Consider the following 23,620-nt stretch of genomic DNA (forward strand, 5'->3'; position numbering starts at 1 on the left):
ACTCACAGCCTATGGGAAGCTGAATTTATCTGCAGCTTCACTCGTCTGTATTTGTTCTATAGGGAAAATATTTCTCCCTCTTGTGCAAAGATGGACCTTGGGAATAAGAGATGGTGAGCTTCATGGGCCAGTATTCTTAAAATTTGAAAAGAGTTGTATAATATACTTATCCCCAGAATCCTGGTCCTTGTATCTCTGACTGTAAGGTATAAGAACAAGAAGGGCTTTACCCAAAGACAGTTGTCTCATCCATCCAAGTGCAGCTCAGGGTCTGGCTTCACGCAGATCTTTTAACTGAGATAGGTCAGGGTTGGGCAGAGTGTACATTTGTATTGTAAGTCTTAGTGTATTTGGGCAAGTAAGTACCTTGAGCTCAGCCTTTTATTGACTCCACATTGTGCAACAAAGCCAAGCAGCTCCGATTTCATCAGCAGGATGTCATGAAACAGACAGATGCCTCCACAGTCACGGCCAAACTAGTATCCAAGGACCAAAATAGCAGTCAGATGACCACAAGGGCCAGTTTACCACTTTCTGTCCAGAACCCAGAAACAGCAGCAGCTAAAAGTAGGCACAAAACTCACATGCTTTGGGAGGAACAGCAGGAACAGCACTATCCTGAGAGGGACACAATGAGGTCGCTACGTTTCATTTCTGCTGAAGCCTTGGTGTCCCAACCTCGGGTGGCCCAGGAGAGCCTGGACCATATAGCCTACAACCTCTATCCACTCCTGTTCAAGGCCAGTTACCTGCTAGAGCAGGCAGAAGTAACCCGTGCTGTGCTGAGTCACTGGCCACTAGAGGAGTTCCGGCTGATTGTGCTGCTGGGGCCAAACACTGACCATCCAGAAGACCTGCGTGATCGTGCCTGCAAGGCCTGCTTAGAGGCCTGTATGCAGGGCCTTGCTGACCATGTGCTGCAAAGTAGGAGCAACCGGCTTCGGGTAGCTGATTTTACAGGCATCCAGGATGTACAGGTGCAGCAATGTCCTTGTGGGAGGGCACTAGGAAGGTGGGGCCGCACTAAGGTGCTGGCCAGCATCTGCTGCCAGCTCCAAGGACAGCCCTGTACAGCTAGGCACCCTATTGAAGTCTTTGCTGACCTCTTTGTCACTGAAGGCAACTTTGACATGGTAGTGCAGGCCTTGAAGCCAGCAGGCCCGGCCCCTCTGCAGGTCTGCTGCCCTTCACTCCGGGCAGATAGCCTGAGCCCTGGGCAGCTCCTACAAGTGCTCAGCCTAGCTAGGCCAAGCAAGCTAAGAAAGTTGGAGGTAGTTCATAATGTACGATTGCATGCTGGCCATGTACAGCAGCTGCTGGCCCAGGTGGGCTTCCCTCAGCTGACCTCACTCACCCTACCCACGAAGGCCTTTGATGCACCCCCTACCTGTGCCCCAACTCCAGAGGGTGAAGATCCCCTCCTCACCTCTATTGCCTGGGAACTCAGCCAGATGAACAAGCTCACCGAGCTAAGTGTGGCTTTCTCTACACTGACTGGAAAGATTCGAACACTGCTTAGGTAAGTCTCAGAAAATTGGGCACAGATTGGGTGGAGTTACTGAAGTATAGGGATAGAGATGGGATCTGCTTACACAATGCTCTCTGGGGATGTTTGGCCAGAACCACAGGAGTTAAGAACCATCAGGAAAGAATCAGAGCACTGAGACAACTTGGAAGGTTCCTTTCAATTAACAAAAGCCAGTCATGGGGGCTTGGCCATAATCCCAGCAGGCAGGAAGCATAATCATTTTACGTTTGAGGCCAACTACAAGGGCTGAGCATATAGAGCAGTTCAGTAATAAAGCACTAGCAGATCCCAGTTTTAATTCTCAGCATCAGAGAAGGATGGAAGGGGAGGGAGGGGAAAGAGGGCACTAATTAGAAAGTAAACAACACAGGAGGCATAACTAGATCTTCTACTATTGTTGTATAACAAATTACCCAATGTTTAGTGTCTTAAAACATCTTCCCAGGTAAGGAATGGGAATATAGTTCAGCATAGTGAGAATGCTGGGTCAGTTGTCAGGTGAACTGTTGTCTCACCTGAAACTGTGGCACTGTTATCACCTCCTCAGCAACTCTGTTATTGAAGAAGGGTAGGAGGACAGCAGCCAGGTAATGACAAAGTTAAGGTATCTTCATGTGGGACCATATGTGGTCAGGCCGTGGGGAGACAGCAAAAACAGGGTATCAAGGACAAAGAACAAGATCCCAGTACATACTGCCTTGCCTAACAAGGGCAGTTGATGTTCCCAGAGAAATCCAGCATCTGACCTGGATTTCTGATGTATATTCATGATGTATACATCATGAGATGTATATTCTCATGAATCCTGGGTGGAGATTTATTTCAGAGACACACCTCCCCCATCTGATACAGAATGCTTAGTGAATTCAGGATATGGAGTCCAAATTCAGGATGCTGGACTTCCCTTCCCAGCCCTGAAACTGTATTGGTTCTATTGTCATCAGAATGAGGATACCTTCTTTCTAGCTAACTCTGTCTTTTGATGACCCCAGTCAATATTCTGACAATTCTGAGATCATGTGCATAACTTTCCTAACCCAACTGGAAGTGTGGTGTTGGTCCATTTTAGGTTTAATTATTGACTGTTAAGCAGGACCAGCAGCCATAGACTACCAGAAGAAACATGTAACTTTCACATGTCAAACTATTTTGATTTTTCTAATTGCTTAAAAATATCAGTCATTCTTAACTCAGAAGCCATGTGAAATGAAGTGTCAGCTGGAGTTTCTCGTAGGCTGCCATCTATGATCCCTTAGACAGAAAGGTGGATGGATTGTCACCAAAACTCTAGCTCATCTGGGACCCTCATAACATTGTGATTTTTTTTGCCTACCTCACAGCCCCTTGAAGACTCCACTAAGAGTGTTGGACCTAGCCAACTGTGCCCTTAATCATGAAGACATGTCCTTCTTAGCAGATTGTAAGCATACTGCCCACTTGGAGGTGCTGGACCTCAGTGGACACAACCTGGTCCATCTGTACCCTTCTACCTTCTTCCGGCTGCTGAGCCAGGCTGCCCAAACACTAAGAGTGCTCACATTAGAGGAGTGCAACATCACAGATAACCATGTTGGCATGATGATTCTGGGCCTCAGTCCTTGCAACCAGCTTCAGGAGTTCAAGTTCCTTGGAAACCCACTGTCAGCCAGTGCTCTCCAGCGCCTTTTTGCTGCACTCTGCGAACTCCCTAGGCTGCGCCACATTGAGTTTCCAGTGCCAAAAGACTGCTACCCTGAGGGCACTACCTACCCCCAGGATGAGCTGTCTGTGTCCAAATTTGATCAACAGAAATATGACATGATTGCAGAGGATTTGCGAGCAGTACTGCTTCAAGCTAACCGGGAGGACATCCAGGCCTCCACTCCCCTTTTTGGAAGTTTTGACCCAGACATTCATGAAACCAGCAATGAACTTGGTACTTTCTTGATGCAAGCTTTCAAAACTGCTTTGGAAAACTTTTCCAGAGCGCTAGAACAAATGGAGTAGGTCCTGCAATTATGCTTTTAAAAAAAAGGGGGGGGGGAGCTGTTCATTTCAACTAGCATGGTGCCCTGAGGTCAGTCCTGGATCAGAAGATCAGGCTCAGCCATTTGTCACCAGCAGCTTGACTGCCACAGAATTCCTTAGTGAAAACTACAGGCATACTCATTACATGCTTTAAAAGGAAGCCCAGATATATAAATGTGTGTGTGTCAGTACAGCAGGAGCTAAAGTGGAGGGGAAGTCACCCAGAGTGAAGGACCCATCACCTAGGTAGAAGGTGAAGAACGTGGACACCAGGGAAGAATGGACTGGGGGCAGGGTCAGCTTGACTCTGATGCAGTGAGGAGGAAGAGAAAACTCATCACAGAAAAATGTAGAAAAGCAGCATCCCATAAAAAATAACAAGAAAAAGACACTGAAGATGAGATGAAATTGCTTTGTTTTATATGTTGTACTTTTTACCAGATGACATCTGACTACACAGAAAGGTGTGGGATGGGGGTGGTGATCATTTTTCTGTCCACAGCTTTCTTGGCTTTGTTTTCAATTTTGGCAGTTTTGCACCATCTTTTGCTGACTGAGGACATCTAGTTGCTGAAATATTCCCAGTATTTCTTGAAATATTCTGACCCTGTTTTCTGCTCTGCATCCAACCCTAACAACTTGAACAACCACAAGCATCAGGGGATAACTATGAATACAGCCCATGAAAAAATTATAAACTTAAGACAGATTCTTTTTATAAAACTTGTTATGAGTCAATTATACAGTTTTCAAGCATGAACTTTGTAGATGATAACATGTCTATTATGCCTCCAAATCACTCCTTTGTGATGTTTCTCAGAATGGCCGCGTCTGGCACTTTGCAACTCCTTTAAGGAAAAAATCACCACATGAGGAAGATCTATTTGGAATTCATTTACAGTATCTGCCTTGCAAAAGTATTAGTGTAATTAAGTGCTAATAAAAAAGGGGTGTGGCTTAATTTATGTACAGTCTATTTCATTAATATTCTCAATTTTAAAATTAGAATATGAAAATAATTTTCTTGGGACAGAAGTCAAAGCTTAGCTCCATAATTACACATGTGCCAGCCAAGGGTCTGCCGTGCTATTTCCCCGCCTAAGTCCCCATGCCAGAGTACTTACTTCCATTTGACCCCTGAACAGCAATAAAAATATGCTACTAACAATTTTAGTTTAAAAAGGACAGAAAGCGGTTATGTCACAGATGCAAACTGCTGATGTGATTCCCATGTAAAATGTGTCCTCATTTTAAAAGATAAAACTCAGAGAAAGCCATGAAATGATCTGTTCAAGATCAGTGGATTAACAGAAACTAAATGCACTAGGAAACAATCTGAGAAAACTGTTTTTTTTAGATTACTAGAACAAATAACTTCTCAGAGATAGTGCTGGTAATACAACAGAAAGGTATGGTAAGTACCCATTGAGAAGAGCTTTAACTGAAGCTGGAATCGGCTGGCTGTAGCTGAGAGAGCCTGCTGTCAATCTGCTGTGGGATAAAGAACATGAGCACTAGTGCTCCTCAATCATTCCATAACTGAACTGTTTTCTGTGTAAGTTTTTCAAGTTTGTCATATTTCTATTGAGGATATGCACATGGTGGAATACAGGATCTGAACATAAACTAACCACTTTATTCACTTCCTGCCTTTCCACTGACAAATAACCACATATAGGCTTCCTAGTTTTAGAAATACCCAGTTCAGACCCACTCCACAAAATACTACCCATGACCTAGGCAGATTACCATCTCTCTATCAGGCTCCAGATCCTGTCCTCCAGAAAATAAGAAAATGTAGAAATAAGAAAATAAGAAAATGTAGAACTCACTTAAAAGACTTCATACTGACTGCATCCAAGCACAAGGCTAGTACCTAACAGGCGGCTAGGAACCTGGATGCTGGGAGTTCCCAGAACTGTAACTAGTGAGTGACGTCTACCACTTTCCTTTCTTTGGGAATGGAACTGTTATATATTAGATAGAACAGTTACATGAATAGCCCTCACCCCATCAAAATCTTGATAATCACCAGTGAGCTTTCCAGGGAACCTGTCATATATCACAGTTTGCTCCTAAACTAAAAAATGTTCCCCGTGATTCCATAGAGTATGACTTTTCGGGGCTCCACCTGGTTCCTCTAGACTTGATCTACATGCCTTTTCTTTGCTGATTTTCTTGTTATAATAGATGTTAGCACTGAGGGGAACCACAGGTGAAATCATAGAAAACCATGGCAAGTCATAGAATCTGAATACCTTGGGAAATTATCATTTACAAGATAAATAATAGTACTTAGCTCATAAAACCAGATTACATGACAAAAGGTCAACTCATAAGCTGTATGTAAATAGGTTATAAGTACTTATCTCCTTTTTAAATAATGTTAAAAACTGAGACAATACATGTGAAATTACAAACCCAAGAGTAGTTATACACATTTGTAAGTACAGCACTTGGGAGCCTGAGGCAAGAGGGCTGCACATATGAGGCCTACTTGAACTATGAAGTAACACTCTGTCTCAAAAAAATAGTAAAGAATCACACAAATAAAAAGTGGCACTATTATTTTAAATGACAAATATTGTCTGTATACATTACTAATAAACATGCTTATTGGATATAGGAACAGCTCACTTCTAGGTGTTCACTGGGACACAATCTTGGAAGAAGAAACATTTGGTGGTTGTTTGTGTTTTCTTTTTTTCTTTATGGGGAAAAATGCCCCAAACAAGATAAATCTTGAAAATACAACTATTGTGCAGGAGAACTGTCTGTATTCTGTCAATTATGTTTTAAATAAACACTGATTGGCCAGGCAGAAAGTATAGGTGGAACAACCAGACAGGAAGTAAAGGTGGGACAATGAGAACAGGAGAATGCTGGGAAGGAGGAAGCCCATTCCTCAGCAGTCCTGCCCAGACCACAAGAGAAGTAAGATGTGACTTGCCTCGCTGAAAAAGGTACCGAGCCATGTGACTAACATAGACAAGAATAATGGGATAATATAAGTTATAAGAGCTAATACGAAGCCTGAGCAAATGGGCAAATCAGTTAATATCTAATGTAGACTCTCTGTGTGATTTTTCTTTGGGACTTGCTGGCCGTGGGAACTGAGCAGAACAAAAACCCCAAAAAGCCAGCCCCACATGTTACACAACTACATTAACCAATAACTTCTAGATGGAATCAGGGGAGACCAGTAATTGGAGGAGAGGTAAAAACTGATAGAATTTTTCTTAGAGTAAGAATATATTTGAACTTTAAATCTTTTCTTTACCCTAGAACTAAAATATAAAGTTGTACTTTTTCTACTAAATATTAGCAGCTCAAAATTGCTTCAAAAAAACTGAATCTCTAACAGCTACAGAGCATCATAGAAAAAACTTATCTGCTAAGTCCCTACTGCACTGTTCAAAGGGTGGAAAGACTTGAGTTCTCACAAAGAGTAGCTGTACTGGGTCACACCTGGTAAGGAAGACTAAATATCAGAGAGCCCAGAATGCAGGTTGCCATTGCCATCTGGCCTTAAGTTTCATTTCATTCTTATTTTTCTAGTATGACTTTTTCTACTTTCTTAAACTTTTTAAGTTCAACAAGTAGTTCCCAATATTTGAGATACATCCACATGAGCCTCCCGTTTTGGCGTTTGTTTGTGTTCCAGACATCTCCACAATGCTTATCATGCTTAAATATGTCAGATAAGCCAGCAGCCATCTCTAGGTCAGCAGCCACCGGATCAACGGACGAGCGTACCAGTAAGCTCTTCTCCAGCTCTAGCCTTGTACTACGGGGAAGGACCAGGCTGCAGTAGATATTCTGACGTTCTACGAGAGCTTCTCCCACCTCCTTCAGGATAAGCTGGGCTCTCCTCTGCCACTCATCCTCTTTCTCCAGGCAGCTCAGATAGACACTTCTCAGAGGCTGCAGCTGGCTTTTCTCTTGCATTATCTGAGCTCGTTCCTGCTCAAGAAGCTTCCTTTCTTCTGCCAACTTACGACCCTGAGAGATAAGAGCTTCTCGATAACTAGTTGTTCTATTTTGCTCCTTTTCCAGTTCCAAAGATAGTTGAGCAACTGCACGCCGATGTTCTGAGATCACAGCATGGTATTTAGCTTCAAGATCCTGTTGGAAAGCAGTTGTTCTCTGATGATATGCTTCTTTTGCTTTTTCTATTTCTTTCTGGGATTCCCTAGACCAAATCCAACCTGACATGAGGAAGAGATGAGGAAGACACATGAAGAGACACAACTAAAATCTTATGACTACTAAAGGAAAATATATAACACAGTGATGACAGCATTTCAGTAAAAGACTAAGAATTCAAAGTACTAAGATACTGAAATTTCATAGATAACAAAATAGGCAAAGCTCTTATCCTAAACTCAGATCAGTACTGGACACCTAAAGCAGTATATTCAATGCCCGTGTTCTGGTGTCTAACTTCCATGGCTGGAAAAAATTCTCACTGTTTTGTTTACAAATCTATCATTTATGTGCTCTGCCTTGGTGCTCCATGACTTATTGTCAACGTTTAAAAAATTAATATAGGTAGGCTTCAAATATTGTTGGAAGTCATACTTGGGTTTACCCAATTATCATCTGTATACAGTTTAAGTCTGGTGAGTTTGGTATTATGTTTTACAAGAATAAGGTAAAGATGTTCAACTTAGGTTGGACTTGTAGCAAATACTTGTAATCCCAGTACTTGGGAGACTAAGAAAGAGGAGTATTCTAAGCTCAAGGCCAGGCTGGACATCCAAAATTTGCAGGTTTCAAAGCAAAATAGTCATACCAAAGCCCAGGAAGATCAGATATTTTGGTGTTATCTGACAAAGACTTTAAGACAGTCACATAACTTCATTCCTCCAGTTATATAACATTATGGATCAACTGGTTCCCAGATTTCAGAGGAAACTGTGGCTATGAAGTAACAGGTGTTCCTTCATAATGTGAGGTTATCTTGCCTGTGCCAACCATACGATCCTGAGTCTCACATGAGTCTGTATGAGGTAACCAGTAGGGAAAACTGAGTAAAGGCTACTGATCTCTCTGTGCTACTTATTACAACTGTATGCGGTCTACAATGGTCTCAAAATTGTCTCTTTTGACTACACTGAATTGTACTATGTGATTAAGCTCAGTATACCAGACACTTCATGTTTTAGATATAAAACAGTTTCTTTTCTACTCAAGAAAAAGTGAGTGAGGGAGAGGGGTGAAGGAAGAAGGGGAGAATGAACAGAGAAATAGGGAATGAGACAGAAGGCAAAACAGAGACAAGGAGATCTAAGACTGCCAAAGGGTGACAGAACTCTTCAAGGTTAGCACAACTTTGCCAGTTCTGAATTGTACTGAAAATTATTAAATTTGGGGCTATGGATGTAGCTCAATGGTAGAGTTCTTGCCTAGCATGCACAAAACCCCGGGTTTGGTCATCAGAACCACGAAAGAAAGGAAGAAGGAAGAAAGAAAGAAGGGAGAGTTGGTCATAAAATTTAAATCATCAGAATAAAAGTAGATTCTCATACATCCACGAAGCATTCAATTCACCTGCTGTTACTTTCAGACAATGATGAAGGCTGGTTAACATATGCAAGTTGCAACACATCTTCTCAAACATATAGTAACTTACTTTTAGAAAATCCTTATAAGAATGCAAAGTTCTTAAATTACCTTTAGTCTAGGCTGTCCTGGCACACACCTAAGCTGAGGTATGAGAATTGTGAATTTAAGGCCAGCATAGTGAGACCTTGATGTAAAGAACAACAACAACAAAATAACAGTTATTCCTGAATACATTATTTAGCCAGGATAATCAATACAGAAATATAAATCATTTTTTCAGTCCTCAGGAGAAAAAGTATCAACTTAACATCCCAAAAGGGAAAGCAAGAAATTGGGAGTTATGAGTTCGTATTAAAGCTACAAACAAGTCTGAAAAATACATGGAAAATGAAAGGGCTTCTCCCATTCTCACAGCAACTCACACCACTAATGCAGGAGAGTCTACTCATAATAAGTGTGATTTTAAGGCTTCCACGCCACTCAGAGAACCACAGCAATAAACGCCTTTTATGCTGAACAGTTCATTGAGAAAGGGTGACAGGCAGGAGCCTTCAAATAGCTCTCTGGGATGGATCTGGACAGGCATCAGGCAATACTCAGATCTTTCCTTTCTCTATGGCAAACTTCTGAACTGAGAAATTTAGACACATAAAAAGCTACTGTATAAAAATGATCACTATACATATGGCACAACATTTGCTTTTCATTTACTGAATCATCAGCTTTTCATATTTTTAGATGACAACCAGAACCACAAGACATGAAGAAATATAAACCAGCTCTTCTACATCAGTGATCAGAGGTGGGAGCAGTTAGGAGGTAGGGTTTTCTCAAATTCTTTCTCTACATTTGCAAACACACATATGCCCATACATACTATAGTCTATGACTAGTAAGAGTCTCAGTGGTATTCAGTCAATTTAAATATGAGGATTTCTAGTCTGCAAGGTAGTTTTCATGGGCAAACTCACCCAAATACCTGACTTTTAAAATACTAAACAAACATCCTAACTGGTTTCCTTTCCGGTCAATTTTCCTGTCAGTACTGCGGAGGGCAACTAAGGCAAAGAAGTCCCTTTAGAATAGCGAAACAATGAGCAAAAGCTAAAACTTACTAAAACTTAGCCTACACCAAATGTTTCTGACTTATTTAATGCTCACAATATATTAAAGCATGATAAGCTACCTTCTAGGAACAGGTAAACTGAGGATCAGAAAAGCTAACCTGTTGTGGGATATTTGTTTACACTGTGTGAAGATGTATCTTTGCCATTGGTTTAATAAAAAGCTGAATGGCCAATAGCTAGCAGGAGAGGTTAGACAGGTCTTCTGGGCAGAGAAAAGAACTCAGGGTATGAATCTAGGCACAGGATTTCACCAGCGAGATGGGGAGGACATCAGACATACAGAATGAAGGTGAAGTAAAGAGCCACGTGGTAAAATGTAGATTAATAAAGCAAGTTAATTTAAGTTAGTTATAACAGCTAGTCGGAAACAAGCCTAAGATAATCCTGTCACAGAGTTGGTATAGGGTAAAACTGCACTGTATTGGTCAAGTACTAAAGACAATCTTTTTTTTTAAAAAAAGATTTATTTATTAAGCATACAATGTACTGCTGGCAAGGAAGGAACCAGATCTCATTACAGATGGTTGTGAGCCACCATGTGGTTGCTGGGAATTGAACTCAGGACCTCTGGAAGAGCAGCCAGTGCTCTTACCCGCTGAGCCATCTCTCCAGCCCCTAAAGACAATCTTTAGTGTGTCCAGTACCTGCAGCAATCTACTCCTGGCATAATTTTTGGATCAGGAAACAGAGATGTCAAGAAAATTATAACTTACGAAATGCTGCCAATCCCAGCATTGGCACCAAGAGGGCATAATTCCACTTGCTTCCATCACCCCCATCAGCCCTGGGATTGGGCTGGATGTTCCAATTTGGGGGGTCGTTTAAGTTATTCATGGAGCTATACCTTGAAGAAAACGAAAAAGATACTAATTATATAAAAGGAACAGAGTATAGCTGTTATGATTATATCATCTACATAAATTTCTGTCAAGAAAATACTTTTCAGCTCTGTGTGCTGCACAACACTGCATCCTATGTGATTTCAAGAAGTCATACTGTCGTATGAGAGGTATGTCTCAAGTAAAGTATAAGCAAAATATGGTGAGTTCTCCCTTCTTTTTAGACGTATGGTCATTTCATTGTAATGACTGATATTATGTGTCAATATAAATGAGAGAGGCATCTCAGTATGCCCAGCTAAATGGTTAACACCATTCTAGGTGTGCCTGGAAAGTGTTTCTGTATTACTGGTAAGTATTTGAGTGCTAATATTGATTACTTATAATAAATCAAATTTTTCTCTTACTCTACACATACCATGATAAGCCCTAAAAATTTATAGTTGACAATGAACCACACATGTGATAGAAGTCTAGATAGATAGATTATTTATCTAATTGAAATACATCTCTATATATTAGAAAAACTAATTATCATGACTACATGCTTGACTATCATAGATGACTATCTATTAACCTGTATTTCTTAATTATACATTACATTTTCAAATGAGCTGCACAAACACAATACCTTAGTCAAGAGTAGAAATATACATATTAGGTTTTCTAGATATATAGAGATAAATTTCAATTAGATATTCTTCTATACTTTTAAAGACTACAGAATACACCATTTAAAATGTTTTAAAAAGTTAGGACTTTTCATGACAGTGAGACAAATCGGCTCCTGGCAACACCAATCTACTTCAAGAGGATGATGGGCTTCAATCAATGAAGAGGCTCCTCATGGGGTTTGTCAGCTATTTGGGCATGAAACTGCTCTTGCTTGAACTGCTTGATTGGGTTTGCAGGATCCACAGACAAATGACTGCTGAAGCTGCCTAAAGGAGATGAGACCGTCCTTCAGGGTTCCTACTTCATGGAGTCTGCCAGACATTCTGCACGGCACAGAAGACAGCGAGTGACAAACTGCCAATATAGGCAGAAATGTCGTTGGAGTTTCCTGCTTCATGGAAAAGTCTGCTGGATATTATAGGCCTGTAGGCTGCAGATGGATGCCCCCCAACGATACAGAAGAACTTTGGGCGACTCTCTGGGCGGCAAGATGTCTGTCAATTCTAGAGTTTTGGAAGTTGCTTACAATGTACTTTCTGTTAACTTAGATAATATTATATCCTTCTGGGGTCTTTGATGGAGTTGAAGAATAAATAGTTATAATTATAGTTTTCTTTAGTTATGATAAAAGATAGATATAAATACTGTAATTGTAATTCTTGATACTGCCTTGTTTTATGTAATCTTGCTATGTTAAAGTTAAAATCTTCCTTTTTATTTAGACAGAAAAGGGGAGGTGATGTATGCTGTGAATATGTTTTATTCTCATTGGTTTATAAAGCTGTTTTCAGCCAATTGCTTAACAGAGTAAAGCCAGGTAGAGAGGTAGAGAGAAAGAGAGAGAGAGAGAGAGAAAGAGAGAGAGAGAGAGAAGGCAGAGTCAGAGAGAAGTAGCAGGAGACAGGTGTACGGGAACCTTGCCAGTAAACCACAGCCATGTGGTGATACACAGATTAAAAGAAATGGGTTAATTTAAGATATAAGAGGTAGTCAGAAATATGCTTAAGCTGTTGGCCAAACAGTATTACAACTAATAGAGATTTCTGTGTGATTAGTTTGGGAGCCTGGGTGGCTGGGAAATGAACAAGCAGCCTCTCCCAACATCCACTGTTAAGTAAAGCATAACTGTACATGTCTCTTATTGGTTTTCTCTGTAAAACTCTAAAACAGCTGTACATAGACAATTCAATAAAAGTCAATTTACAATAGGCATTTGCTTCATATGAGCTGGGTTTTGAAGAATGAGTAGCTTTCTGCAGATAAAAATCAAAGGAAAGCTACTTACATGCTGTCATGATCAGGATTACAGAAATCCCTTGCTTCACCTCAGAGTATAACTCCCAAACTTGCCTGGAGACCAAGGTTAATATGAATCTACTAGTTTACAAAATATCCATTCTAGCCCAGCATTTAAGAGACAAAGAGACCCTGTCTCAAATAAATAAAAATAAAGTCACAAAGTACTCATACTAGATGGTTGTTTTCATAAAGTCCTAAGAATATTCAGCTTGCTTATATGTACCCTCACAAATACAATAATCACAAAATAGTTAACAAGTATGCATGTAAAAAATAAGGAATCTAATACAATTTTTGAAAAATTTAACATTTTAACAAACCTTGCTTAACATGTAAAGATATGAAGTATGATGAGAAATATATGACCATAAAATATGGCTCAGAACTTAGTGGTTTATAGAAACCACAGAATTAAAAATTTTGGTAAATGCCTAATTTAGAAAGATACATACTAACTTAAAGCAAATAAATTTTAAAAACTTCCTACTAAATGTAGCCATACCTCAGATATCTGTGGGAGAACCCACGCAGATACCAAAAGCCTAGGTAAGACTCCCATATAAAATGGTATAGTTGAATATAATCTGTCCAATACTTTGTATTATCTCTAAATCATCAATACTTAATAAGGTATAGAGGCACTTAAGTAGCTGATATGCTTTATTTCCCACCTTGTTTTTTAAAAAAGCCTATACATACTCATTTTTCCTAAATGATATGCGGTTGGTTGAGCCCACCAATACAGAGGGCCCACTGTCTTACTTACTCCCTCCACACCAATAACATTCATTTCTGCGTTAAAAGTCCCAAGGAAATAATTCAAAATATAAAGCATTGTGCACAAACATATTCCATATTTCCTTATTTATAATAAAAACAAATATAAGAAATAAAATGGGAATGATTCGTTGTAAACAATAATTCAAAATTCTGCTCATAAAGATTGTGCACCAAAAGAAGAACTTAATCTAATATTAAGTGAAAATTCAGGAAACAACTGTGATTATTGGTTTACTTTTTATGACATTTAATTCCATTGAAAATTTTAGCTATTTCACTAGAAAAATAGAAATAGTATCTGAAACTGATCAAATCAGAGTGAGTTTGTAAGAATTAGGATGTCAGTCCTAGCTATGATGGAAGCAGCTTTCATGATCTAAGCTGACAACAGGCCTGGTCCTTTTGATACCGTTTCTGGTTCAGTATCCTGGCTTCTGTGCTGCCCAGTGCAGCTGCCCCCCTGGTTCATCCACCAAGGCATCATTCCTACCCACTCCAGAAATCCAGGGCGGTAGCTCCCACCGATTCCTTGAGACCCAGGACCCAACAAAATGAGCTCTTATGGGGCTGAGGTCGTTGCCCCGCAGTTTAAACTGTCCGGATCCTCCGACTCTCTCTGTTTTGGTAAACTCTAAGAACTACCCGAGAAGCACTTCAAAGATATTGGTACCCACTTACTCCTGGAGCAGAATCCATGGGCGAAGCTAACAGGTACCTCAAAAGTACAGCCACCGCGGCGTCCGCAGAGCGCAGGCGTACCACCTTTCACCGGAGCCCGTCGTGGGGCGCAGGCGCAGAGTTTTCCAAGTCCGACGTCGGCGTAGCGTGGTGCGCAAGCGCAGTCTGTCGCTGAGGCTTGCGGGAAAGCAGAGACATGGCCGGCGTAGGAGCAGTTTCGCGGCTTCTTCGCGGGCGGCGCTTGGCGCTAACTAGGGCGGTGAGTCAGTGCCACGGGATAGCGGGCACCAGGAGGGCTCCAGAGCCGAGTGTACTCCTAATCCCGCGAACCCACCCAAATTGGGCTGGGGCTGGGAAGGTGCAGTGGACCAGAGCCGACAGCTTTCCGGCGAAGGTCACGACTCCACAGTCGCGGGAGTAGAGTCCGGCCTTCCCAGGCTCGGCCCAGCTAAATTCTCCAAGGTCAACGGGCGGGACCCACCTGTGTCCTTCTGGTTGCGGGCAAATCTGCGAGTAACAGTTGGTAGCCTCGATGTTGACACTCAAGTATTGTAAGTGATGCGTTTGTAGGCTTTGTGTAGTAACCTCGGCTACTGTTTTTAAATCTCAGGTGCGCCTTAAGCACCGTGTTCATCCGATCTTGCGACCCCTATTTTGCATTGGAGTGGAAGAGGGACACAGAGTGCTCCTGGGCTGCTAAGGTCCGAGTTGGCTTTGCCAGATTATCAGATTGTGTCCCAGTGTACCCTTTGACGATGACATATTATGCGTTAGATTTCTAGGGCTTTATTAAAGCAAACTAAATGAAGTGACCCACCTACCTACTTAATAATTTAATTACTAAATAAAAGCCTCAAGACATTGAACAGTATCGACTTGCAATGTGCCTATAATTATGGCTGCAATTGTCTCCTTTCTGAAATAGATATTAAAAATTAAGTTCAATTAAATGTTCAAGGGTTACTTGGCAGCTATTCTTGCAAGACCAGAAGGCATTTTCAAACTTGATAATTTCAGTAATTTGTACTTACTACCATAGACTTCGACCTCCACCTCTATCCCTTGGGTTCTTAAAACAATAAAAGGAGGGTTATAAGTACTAATCACTGAAGCCTTTTACACGAAATAACAGATTAACAGCCTGTAGTTATACCAGGATTGTATTGTAGCAGAAATATGTGAATCCACTCCATCCCCAGGATTCAGTTCACACACTCAGGAAAATGTAATGAGAGAGCTTTTTAAGAATAGAGTCCAGCTCTGGCTAATGCCCAGAAAGGAGCCAGTCAAGAATAGAAGATTTTACTAACTTGTTTATACCTTAGGTGTATGCATTCCACATGTTCTGTCATCCTTAAATCCCTTTCATTTCCAGATCCAGTTTACACTTTGACCAATTTAGACAGAGACTGGAGACTGCAGAAGTCTGGCTACTTATGCTGGTGGGAGAGTCACACAGCAAAGATATTCCAAATTGCCTGAATTATTTTTAAGTACATCTTCATTGTTCTTTTCCAAATAGTTGTTGCCTGTGGCAATTCTAGCTAATTCTAGCTGGTAGAATTAGGCTTTTCTTAAGAAGAGAAATCTGGCTTTATGGCATACCATACTTACAAATGGTTGTCACCCTGGGTTTTGAGGCAATTATATTAGAGGCAATGCTGATAGAGAAATGGGCCTAATGGTTGTAAGTCAGGTTGTCCCTTTTGTTATAGGAATGGAGCTTAGTGGCTGGTCAATCCTGGTGAAAAAATATTTACATTCCAGAATCCTTAATTTTACTTATCTGTAACAGGACTGGCTAGTATACTCATCTTTGGAGTATTTTGAAGAATTTTCTTTAGCTAAATACTGTTTTGTGTCTTTTTGATTTTTCGAGACACGGTATCTCTGTGGCTTTGGAGCCTTTCCTGGAACTAGCTCTGTAGACCAGGCTGGTCTCGAACTCACAGAGCTCCGCCTGCCTCTGCCTCCCGACTGCTGGGATTAAAGGCGTTTTTTGTGTTTTAATGTGTCCTAAGCAAGTCTATTAATAAATCATTTATAACGCTGATTCTACCACTACAAGTTTCTTCTACTTCAGTATGATTTTATTAGAGTAGAATTACAGTTGGAAGTGAGAATAAGACTCTAAGCGTGTGAGATCAGGTTGCATAACTCTTTTCTTTTATGGGGGCTTGGTTGGGAGCCTTTTTTTTTCCCCAAACTTTATTTGAATCATGCTAACTGCCAGCATTTTACCGTCTTTGTTGTGGCTCTTCATATGTTCAGTAGTTAAGTACTAGTAAACAGGATAATAAGATAGAAAAGACAATAGACCTCTCAAAATATGGTTTTTGGTTTAAAATTAGTCTCTTCATGAAGATGGCTATTACTATAGAAATTCTGCCCTCAAACTAAATATTCGTTGGCATTTGAAGTTTGTTTTTTCATGAAGAATTTTAGTTTACAAAAGAACAGAATCAAATTAGCAAAAAAGAAATTTGTGATCACCAACAGAGAAATGCTGAAGAAAGAATTGTTTACTCCTGTCTATTAATAATATCTATAAGCTATTCTGTATTGTCAAATGCTTTCAGGTTATCAACTCATCAAATTTGTTTTGCCTTTGGTTTGCTTTTCATGGTCCCAGTATACTGATGTGACTTACAAACATTTGAAATTGTTCAGTCTATAGGAAAACTAAGAACAAGGACAGCTCCCTTCTATAAAGTTTTCCAAATTCTTAGGAAAAATATATGAAACATTATGGTAGAATAAATTTTTTCTTTAGATGAATTGTTTTGAATGTTTTAGTGCTATATCTAGAATTACATGAGTTAGTTAAGTCTGTACAGTCATACTATTTTGTTTGGCTTCTCAGAACCAATGACATTCAGTTCTGTGTTTTGTGTGTTCCTGACACATTTGTAGACTTGTGACTTAGCATTTATTCGTTGCCAGCATTTTAATCTGAATTTGGAGTTTCTCAGGTTTTTCCAAAGATCTTTTGATAGTGGAGTAAGTACATGGTCTGGGTCCATAGTCCCTACTGACCAGTTTTCCTGTGTGGTTTGTGAGAATGTTGTGGGGCAGGCTCTGAAAGTTTGAATTATTGTCATCTAAGTCAGGGATATCTATCCCTGTGAACTCTGTTTTAAACTTCTCTACTTAAAAAATAATGAAAATTTGAAATCTTACTACATTTATTTGTGTGTGTTCACACAGTACATAGAAATCAGTAGGCAACTTGGAGGTATGGCTTCTCTCTTACAAGTGTGGGTCTGTGGAATCAAGCTTAGGTCCTTCCACTCAACAAGAAGCATCTTTGCTCCACTGGGTCATCTGACTAGCCTTAAAAGATATAATTCTTAATGAAAATAATCTCAACATGGTTAATTTTTTTTAAATCATTGAGATTTAAAAAGATTTATAAATGAAAAGGAATAAACTATTCTGCTCAGTAATATAAACAATTTCTAAATTTTGTCACTGTGCATTTGTGTTTCCCTCCAACTTCAGTTCACTTAAACCACCTGCTGCCCTCCTAGTGCCAGCCAGTTTTAAGTCTTCATTGGGTGATTTTATAATTGTAAGGTTGTGCAGAAGATGATTTGTACCAGTCTTCAACTGATTAGACACATGGCTTATTGAGGCACTTGCTTCTTGGGGATAATTAATAGTCTCTGCTCTTCTCATTGCTTCCCCAACCTCCTTAATGAGAACATCTGTCCTACTGGACAAGGTATCAGTGAACTTTTTGTTACAGTGTAGGTAAATTTACTCATTCATGTTCGTTTCCAAATTAGAAAATATCTCAGTGTATAAGAACACTTGCTCTGAAAGCAAGAGGACCTGAGTTCCAAGCTCTAGTACCCACATAAAAACCAGACATAGCCAGTTATGTTTGTAACTCCTGTGCTGAGACGTAGAGATAAGTGAATCTTGAGAGTTCACTGGCTGACCAGCCTAGCTGATATTGTGAGCTTCTGGTTAATTGAGACTGTCTCAAAAAATAAGGTGGAAACCCAGCAAGATGGTTCTGTGGATAAAAGTGCTTGCTGCACAGGTCTGATGACCTAAAATTTGATCCCCAGGACCCATGGTAGACAAAAGATAGTAATCAAAAAAGATACAGCATCTTTCTCTGGTTTCTCACACATGCACCACCTCTTAACCAACTTTGGGATTTTTTTCAAAAGGTTTAAAAAAATGTGTCTTCCCTAGCAGTGTATCCCTTTAATATCAGCACGTTTGCGGCAGAACAGGTGGGTCTCTGAGTTCAAAGCCAGCCAAGCTACACAGTAAGACCCTGTATCAAAAACTAAGTGAATAAATGTAAATGCTAGAACCTACCATGACTTGAGGCCATCCAACTTAACAAAGAAGTTATTCATTTTACATTGTCAAATTTTTCTCTGATTCCCTTTTACTTGTCCTACAGATTTTTTATGTCACATAATAATGTTTCTTAAAAAAACCATGGAATTCTTAAGATCATTTGTAAGTTTTCCTTTTTTAATTGCTGTGTGTACTTAACTACTTAGAACTGTTCCTTATTATGTCCAAGTCTAAGTAGAACGGAAAATGATCCCCTTAATGACTGACTGGATTCATACTGGACTGATTTCACTGCCACTAGGTTTTCTGAGTATGTGCTTATCTTAATTTTGGATGTGGAGAATTATAGAGGTTTTCAGAGGAAGGCCAGGGAGAACAGGCCTGACCCATGAGAGGGGGTATGGCTATAGTCTTCGTATACTGGGTAAAGAGATAGTTGAGTCATTCTTAAGCTTAATGCTTATCTTGTTTCAATAAGCAGTAACCTGTTCTAGAGTTTAAGTGTCTCAGTACACCATCTGATGAAGCAGGGTTTTTGAAGGATTGTCCCACCCTGTCTATTTGTTAAAGCACATATCACCGTAATCTGATTCATTTTTTTTTAGAATGAAAATTCTTGAAGGACATTCAGAGAGCCAGTATGCAAAGGGTTAAGATGGAGCCAGTAAAAATGCTTCATTATTTGCAAACTATAGCAACACGGATTTCTTTGCCATTCTTCGCTGAGTTGCATAGATTAATATAGTGGCAAAGCAAGTGTCACTAGTAGTTTTCTATTGAGAAACAGGCTTTTTTTGGAAAAGGCTTTTCCTAGAATACCAAGTCAGAGTAGAGGGGACGAGACCTATGTCCTTGCTCCCTTAGGACTATCTATATTTCAGGGTCCCGGTAAACTTTGAGAAGAATTAAAGCAAAGGGTACATAGGAAGCTAAGCAATTTAGAAAGAGAATTTTAATTGATTCCTCTCTGTTGATATTCCATTAAGATCTTAACACCATTCATATCTCTGCAGCAGCCAGCAGCGTTCCAAACACAGACCAATGGCTTTCACTTCACTGTTGGTGCGAGCAAGAAGGCATCTGCCAAAGTCTCAGATGCGGTAAGTTCATTACTCAACTGTAAACAACTTTTTTCCAAGACAGGATTTCACTATAAAGACCAAATTGGCCGTGAACTCACTGAGATCCGCCTGACTCTGCTGGGATTAAATGTGTATGTCATTTTCCCCAGCGTGTAAACGACTTTTTCTGCTTCGAAGGATAGTAATCTATAATCATTTTAATGTATTTGAATATTGCACATATTTAAAGAAAAGATTTTTCTTAAGTGCCTTTCGGCCATTTGAGATTCCTCTGTTGAGAATTCTCTGTTAATATCCTTAGCCATCAGGGAAATGCTAATTAAAACGACTCTGAGATACTATCTTATACCAGTCAGAATGGCTAAGATCAAAAACACCAATGATAGCCTATGTTGGAGGGGATGTGGAGTAAGGTAAACACTCCTCCATTGCTGGTGGGAGTGCAAACTTGTACAGCCACTTTTTATATCAGTATTGGCAGTCAACCTACCTCAGGACCCAGCAATACCACTCTTGGGCATATACCCAGAGGATGCAGACCCATACCACAAGAACTTTTGCTCGGCTATGTTCATAGCAGCATTATTCGGAATAATCAGAACCTGGAAACAACCTAGATGCCCCTCAACCAAAGAATGGATAGAGAAAATGTGGTACATTTACACAATGGAGTACTACTCAGTGGTAAAAAAAAACAATGACATCTTGAAATTTGCAAGCAAATGGATGGAACTAGAAAAAAAAAAACATCCTGAGTGAGGTAACCCAGACACAGAAAGATGAACATGGTATGTACTCACTCATAAGTGAATGTTAGACAAAGCAAAAGATAACCAGCATATAGTCCACAACCCCAGAGAAGACAGGAAACAAGGAGAACCCTACATACTTGGACTCTCCCTACCCCCCGCCCCCAGTCCCAGGAAGGGGCAGTAGACAAGATCTCTTAAGTAACATAGCAGCGTTGGGGGACAGGGGAGGGTGGTAGGGGCATGGTAAGAGGAAAAGGGGTGAAGGGGAGTAGGGAGGAGAACTTGAGGGATTGGGAAGATCGATTTGGGTGAAGGACAGAGGGCGAGCAAGAAAAGAGATAGCATTATGGGGTTAGTGAGAAACCAGACACTAGGGAAATTCCCACGAATTCCCAAAGATGACCCCAGCTAAGATCCTAAGCAATAGTGGAGAGGGACCTAAAATGCCCTTCCCCGTAATCAGATTGATGACTACCTTAATTGTCATCATAGAACCTACATCCAGCAACTGATGGACGCAGATGCAGAGATCCACAGCTCTGGACCAAACTCCTGGAGAGGGAGATATTATGACCAAAGGGGCCGAGATCATGGTGGGGAAATCCACAGAAACAGTTGACCCGAGCTAGTGGGACTGATAGATACCTTGGGCCTGGATAAGACTGAATTAAGTCCTCTGAATGTGGGTGACGATTGTGTGGCTTGGGCCATTTGTGGGACCACTAGCAGTGGAACCAGTATTTAATCCCTAGTGCATGAATTGGCTCTTTGGAGCCCATTCCCTTTGGAGGGGATACCTTGCTCAGCCTAGATACAGGAGGGAGGGCCTTGGTCCTGCCTCAAGTAATGTGACAGACTTTGTTGACTCCCTATGGGAAGCCTCATCCTCTCTGAGGAGTAGATTGGGGAGAAGATGGGGAGGACAGGAGGGAGAGGGAACTTTTAAAAATAAAAGGATTTCTTTGGTATTAATTGTGTTCTCAAATATGTATAGTGCAATACTTATAAAAGTGTTTACATAGATAGATACATTTTTGCTGGCAAATCTTTATCTAAACTCTAAATGCAAGTAAACTGACAATATAAAAAAATACATTGTATATGCTGTGATGAACAGTGTAAGACTGCTAGCTACTGGAGTTGAAATTCCTTTGTATTTAACCTGTTCTGCTTTCTATTTTTGTTTTTTTTTTTTTTTTTTTTTTTTTTTTTTTTAAATCTGAACGTTGCTTACCAGTTCTTATCATATGAGCTAGCAGGAGTTAGAGAATACTGCTTGACAGTTTCTCTGTGATAAATCTGCCCACACAGACCCTGCCCCTAAATACAGGCCTGAAATGCAGTTGTGATCTGCACCCAGGAAAACTGAAATGTGCTGATTTAAACAAAAGCAATGTATTCAAGAGGGACTTGTACACACAGGTGGAGAAACATTGTCTCTGTGTGGTTAATACTCTATAAATAAATAGATATTGTCTTGGACAGGAGTAAAAACATTGAGAAAAAGATATTAGTAGAGCTCATTGTATTGATACTTTCTTCTGCTCTCATACTTCCTTGTTTTGATAGCAGAATAGAAAGACTGGAATCTTAGTAATTTTAAGTGATCTCAAAAACACTTTGTTTTTTGTTTGTTTGTTTTTGTTTTTTAAAGCTAGGTGTTGGGAAGCAGAGACAGGAAGATGATGAATTTTGAGCCAGCTTGAGCAAGATGTCTGTCTTGGTGTGCCTATTGCTGCAATGAAATGCCATGACCAGAGAGCAAATTGGGGACGAAAGGGTTTATTAGGCTTATACTTCATCACTGAAGGAAGGCAGGACAGGAAAACAGAGCAGGAGCCAGCCAATTAATCTACTTATCTCCATGTGCTTCTGCAGATACTTAAAAAAGGCGGGCAATAGTGATGCCATGTTACGAGCCTTAAGGACAGCTGAAGTCCTTAAGGTCCTTGAAAATGGCTACAGTAAAAAACAAAACAAAACAAAACAAAACAAAAAACAGAGCAGGATCCTGGAAGTAGGAGCTGATGCAGAGTCCTTGGAGAGGACCTGCATACTGACTTGCGTCCACTGGCATCCTCAGTCTGCCTTTTTATAGAACCCAGGACCAGCAGCCCAGGGATGGCACCACCCACCATGGACTGGACCCTCCCACATTGATCACTAATTGAGAAAAAGCCTTATAGCTGGATCTCAAGGAGGCATTTCCTCAGCTGAGGCTCCTTCCTCCGATCACTGTAGCTTATGTCAAGTTGGCAGACAAAACCACCCAGTACAATGCCTGCAAATCATAAATGAATAAATGTAATTAATTTGGGGGGGTAGAGGGAACAAACCTTTCGTCCATAAAATCTGATTGCTGTTCCTTTGTTCTACCACACACACTTCAACACCAAGAATACGTACTCATCCCAGAACAGGATTGAGGCTGTCTGTGTACAGCAACTGTTCTTCTCTTTGATTATTTTGTAATTATAGCCATAATGTTTTATAAAGTTGAATATGTAATGGAAAGCTGAATTTCCTTTTCAGATTTCTACTCAGTACCCAGTTGTGGATCATGAATTTGATGCCGTGGTGGTAGGCGCTGGAGGGGCAGGCTTGCGAGCTGCATTTGGCCTTTCTGAGGCAGGGTTTAATACTGCATGTCTTACAAAGCTCTTTCCTACCCGGTCACATACTGTTGCAGCACAGGTAAGAAAAAAGCTCTCATTCAATGCATAGCACTGCTCCTTCCCTAAGACTAATTCTGGAGCCTTCTCATGAAGCTCCAGCCACAGCCAGTGCTTACAGTCTCTTCCTCAGCACCTTATTTTTGTTCTCACATGTGGGTCTTTTCCAGCTCTCCTGCCTTCTATCTGTTTCCCCATCCCTCTTTCATTTCCTCCATAGTTCTTCCTGGTATAAAATGTTTGCATAGGCCAGATCTTAAGTTTAGTCAGCTTTTCTTAATCACCGAGACGAA

The 23,620-nt window shown here is 40.5% G+C and overlaps 3 protein-coding genes and 1 non-coding gene across 6 annotated transcripts in view; 3 read left to right on the forward strand and 1 right to left on the reverse strand.

Moving 5' to 3' along the window:
* Window positions 1-632: 632 nt before the first annotated feature.
* Lrrc14b (leucine rich repeat containing 14B) lies at window positions 633-3,514 on the forward strand. The gene is made up of 2 exons (XM_038324233.1): window positions 633-1,519; window positions 2,869-3,514. Exons 1-2 carry the CDS (start codon window positions 633-635, stop codon window positions 3,512-3,514), a joined length of 1,533 nt encoding a protein of 510 aa, XP_038180161.1.
* A 3,034-nt stretch (window positions 3,515-6,548) lies between these two features.
* Ccdc127 (coiled-coil domain containing 127) lies at window positions 6,549-14,626 on the reverse strand. 2 transcript variants are annotated; one of them, XM_038321979.1, is made up of 3 exons: window positions 14,502-14,626; window positions 10,944-11,074; window positions 6,549-7,743 (listed from the first exon to the last, which is right to left on the reverse strand). In XM_038321979.1, exons 2-3 carry the CDS (start codon window positions 11,062-11,064, stop codon window positions 7,082-7,084), a joined length of 783 nt encoding a protein of 260 aa, XP_038177907.1. In that variant the 5' UTR covers window positions 11,065-11,074; window positions 14,502-14,626; the 3' UTR covers window positions 6,549-7,081. The 2 variants fall into 2 exon arrangements, with proteins under 2 accessions (XP_038177907.1, XP_038177908.1); XM_038321980.1 differs by having other exon boundaries at window positions 14,498-14,580.
* Window position 14,627: 1 nt separating this feature from the next.
* Sdha (succinate dehydrogenase complex flavoprotein subunit A) overlaps window positions 14,628-23,620 on the forward strand; it is a 28,336-nt gene continuing 19,343 nt past the window's right edge. Inside the window, exons 1-3 of one of the 2 annotated variants that reach the window (XM_038321981.1) lie at window positions 14,628-14,760; window positions 19,835-19,921; window positions 23,188-23,349. In XM_038321981.1, the coding sequence (XP_038177909.1) occupies window positions 14,698-14,760; window positions 19,835-19,921; window positions 23,188-23,349 (312 nt within the window). In that variant the 5' untranslated portion in view covers window positions 14,628-14,697. The remainder of the gene's footprint in view (window positions 14,761-19,834; window positions 19,922-23,187; window positions 23,350-23,620) is intronic. The other variant, XM_038321982.1, reaches the window with a different exon arrangement.
* LOC119810936 lies at window positions 22,492-22,622 on the forward strand. Its single transcript, XR_005284872.1, has one exon. It is a non-coding gene; the product is annotated as a small nucleolar RNA SNORA33 (small nucleolar RNA).

Source organism: Arvicola amphibius, chromosome 3 (genome assembly GCF_903992535.2).
Source record: "Arvicola amphibius chromosome 3, mArvAmp1.2, whole genome shotgun sequence".
NCBI lineage: Eukaryota > Metazoa > Chordata > Mammalia > Rodentia > Cricetidae > Arvicola > Arvicola amphibius.

Bases quoted from the DNA above. Each gene is read 5' to 3' on its own strand.
- Lrrc14b (XM_038324233.1), top strand. From the start codon at position 633: ATGAGGTCGCTACGTTTCATTTCTGCTGAAGCCTTGGTGTCCCAACCT. The intron at 1,520-2,868 runs GTAAGTCTCAGA...CCTACCTCACAG, and splicing joins AAGATTCGAACACTGCTTAG to CCCCTTGAAGACTCCACTAA.
- Ccdc127 (XM_038321979.1), bottom strand. From the start codon at position 11,064: ATGAATAACTTAAACGACCCCCCAAATTGGAACATCCAGCCCAATCCC. The intron at 7,744-10,943 runs GTAAGTTATAAT...TCCTCATGTCAG, and splicing joins GCTGGGATTGGCAGCATTTC to GTTGGATTTGGTCTAGGGAA.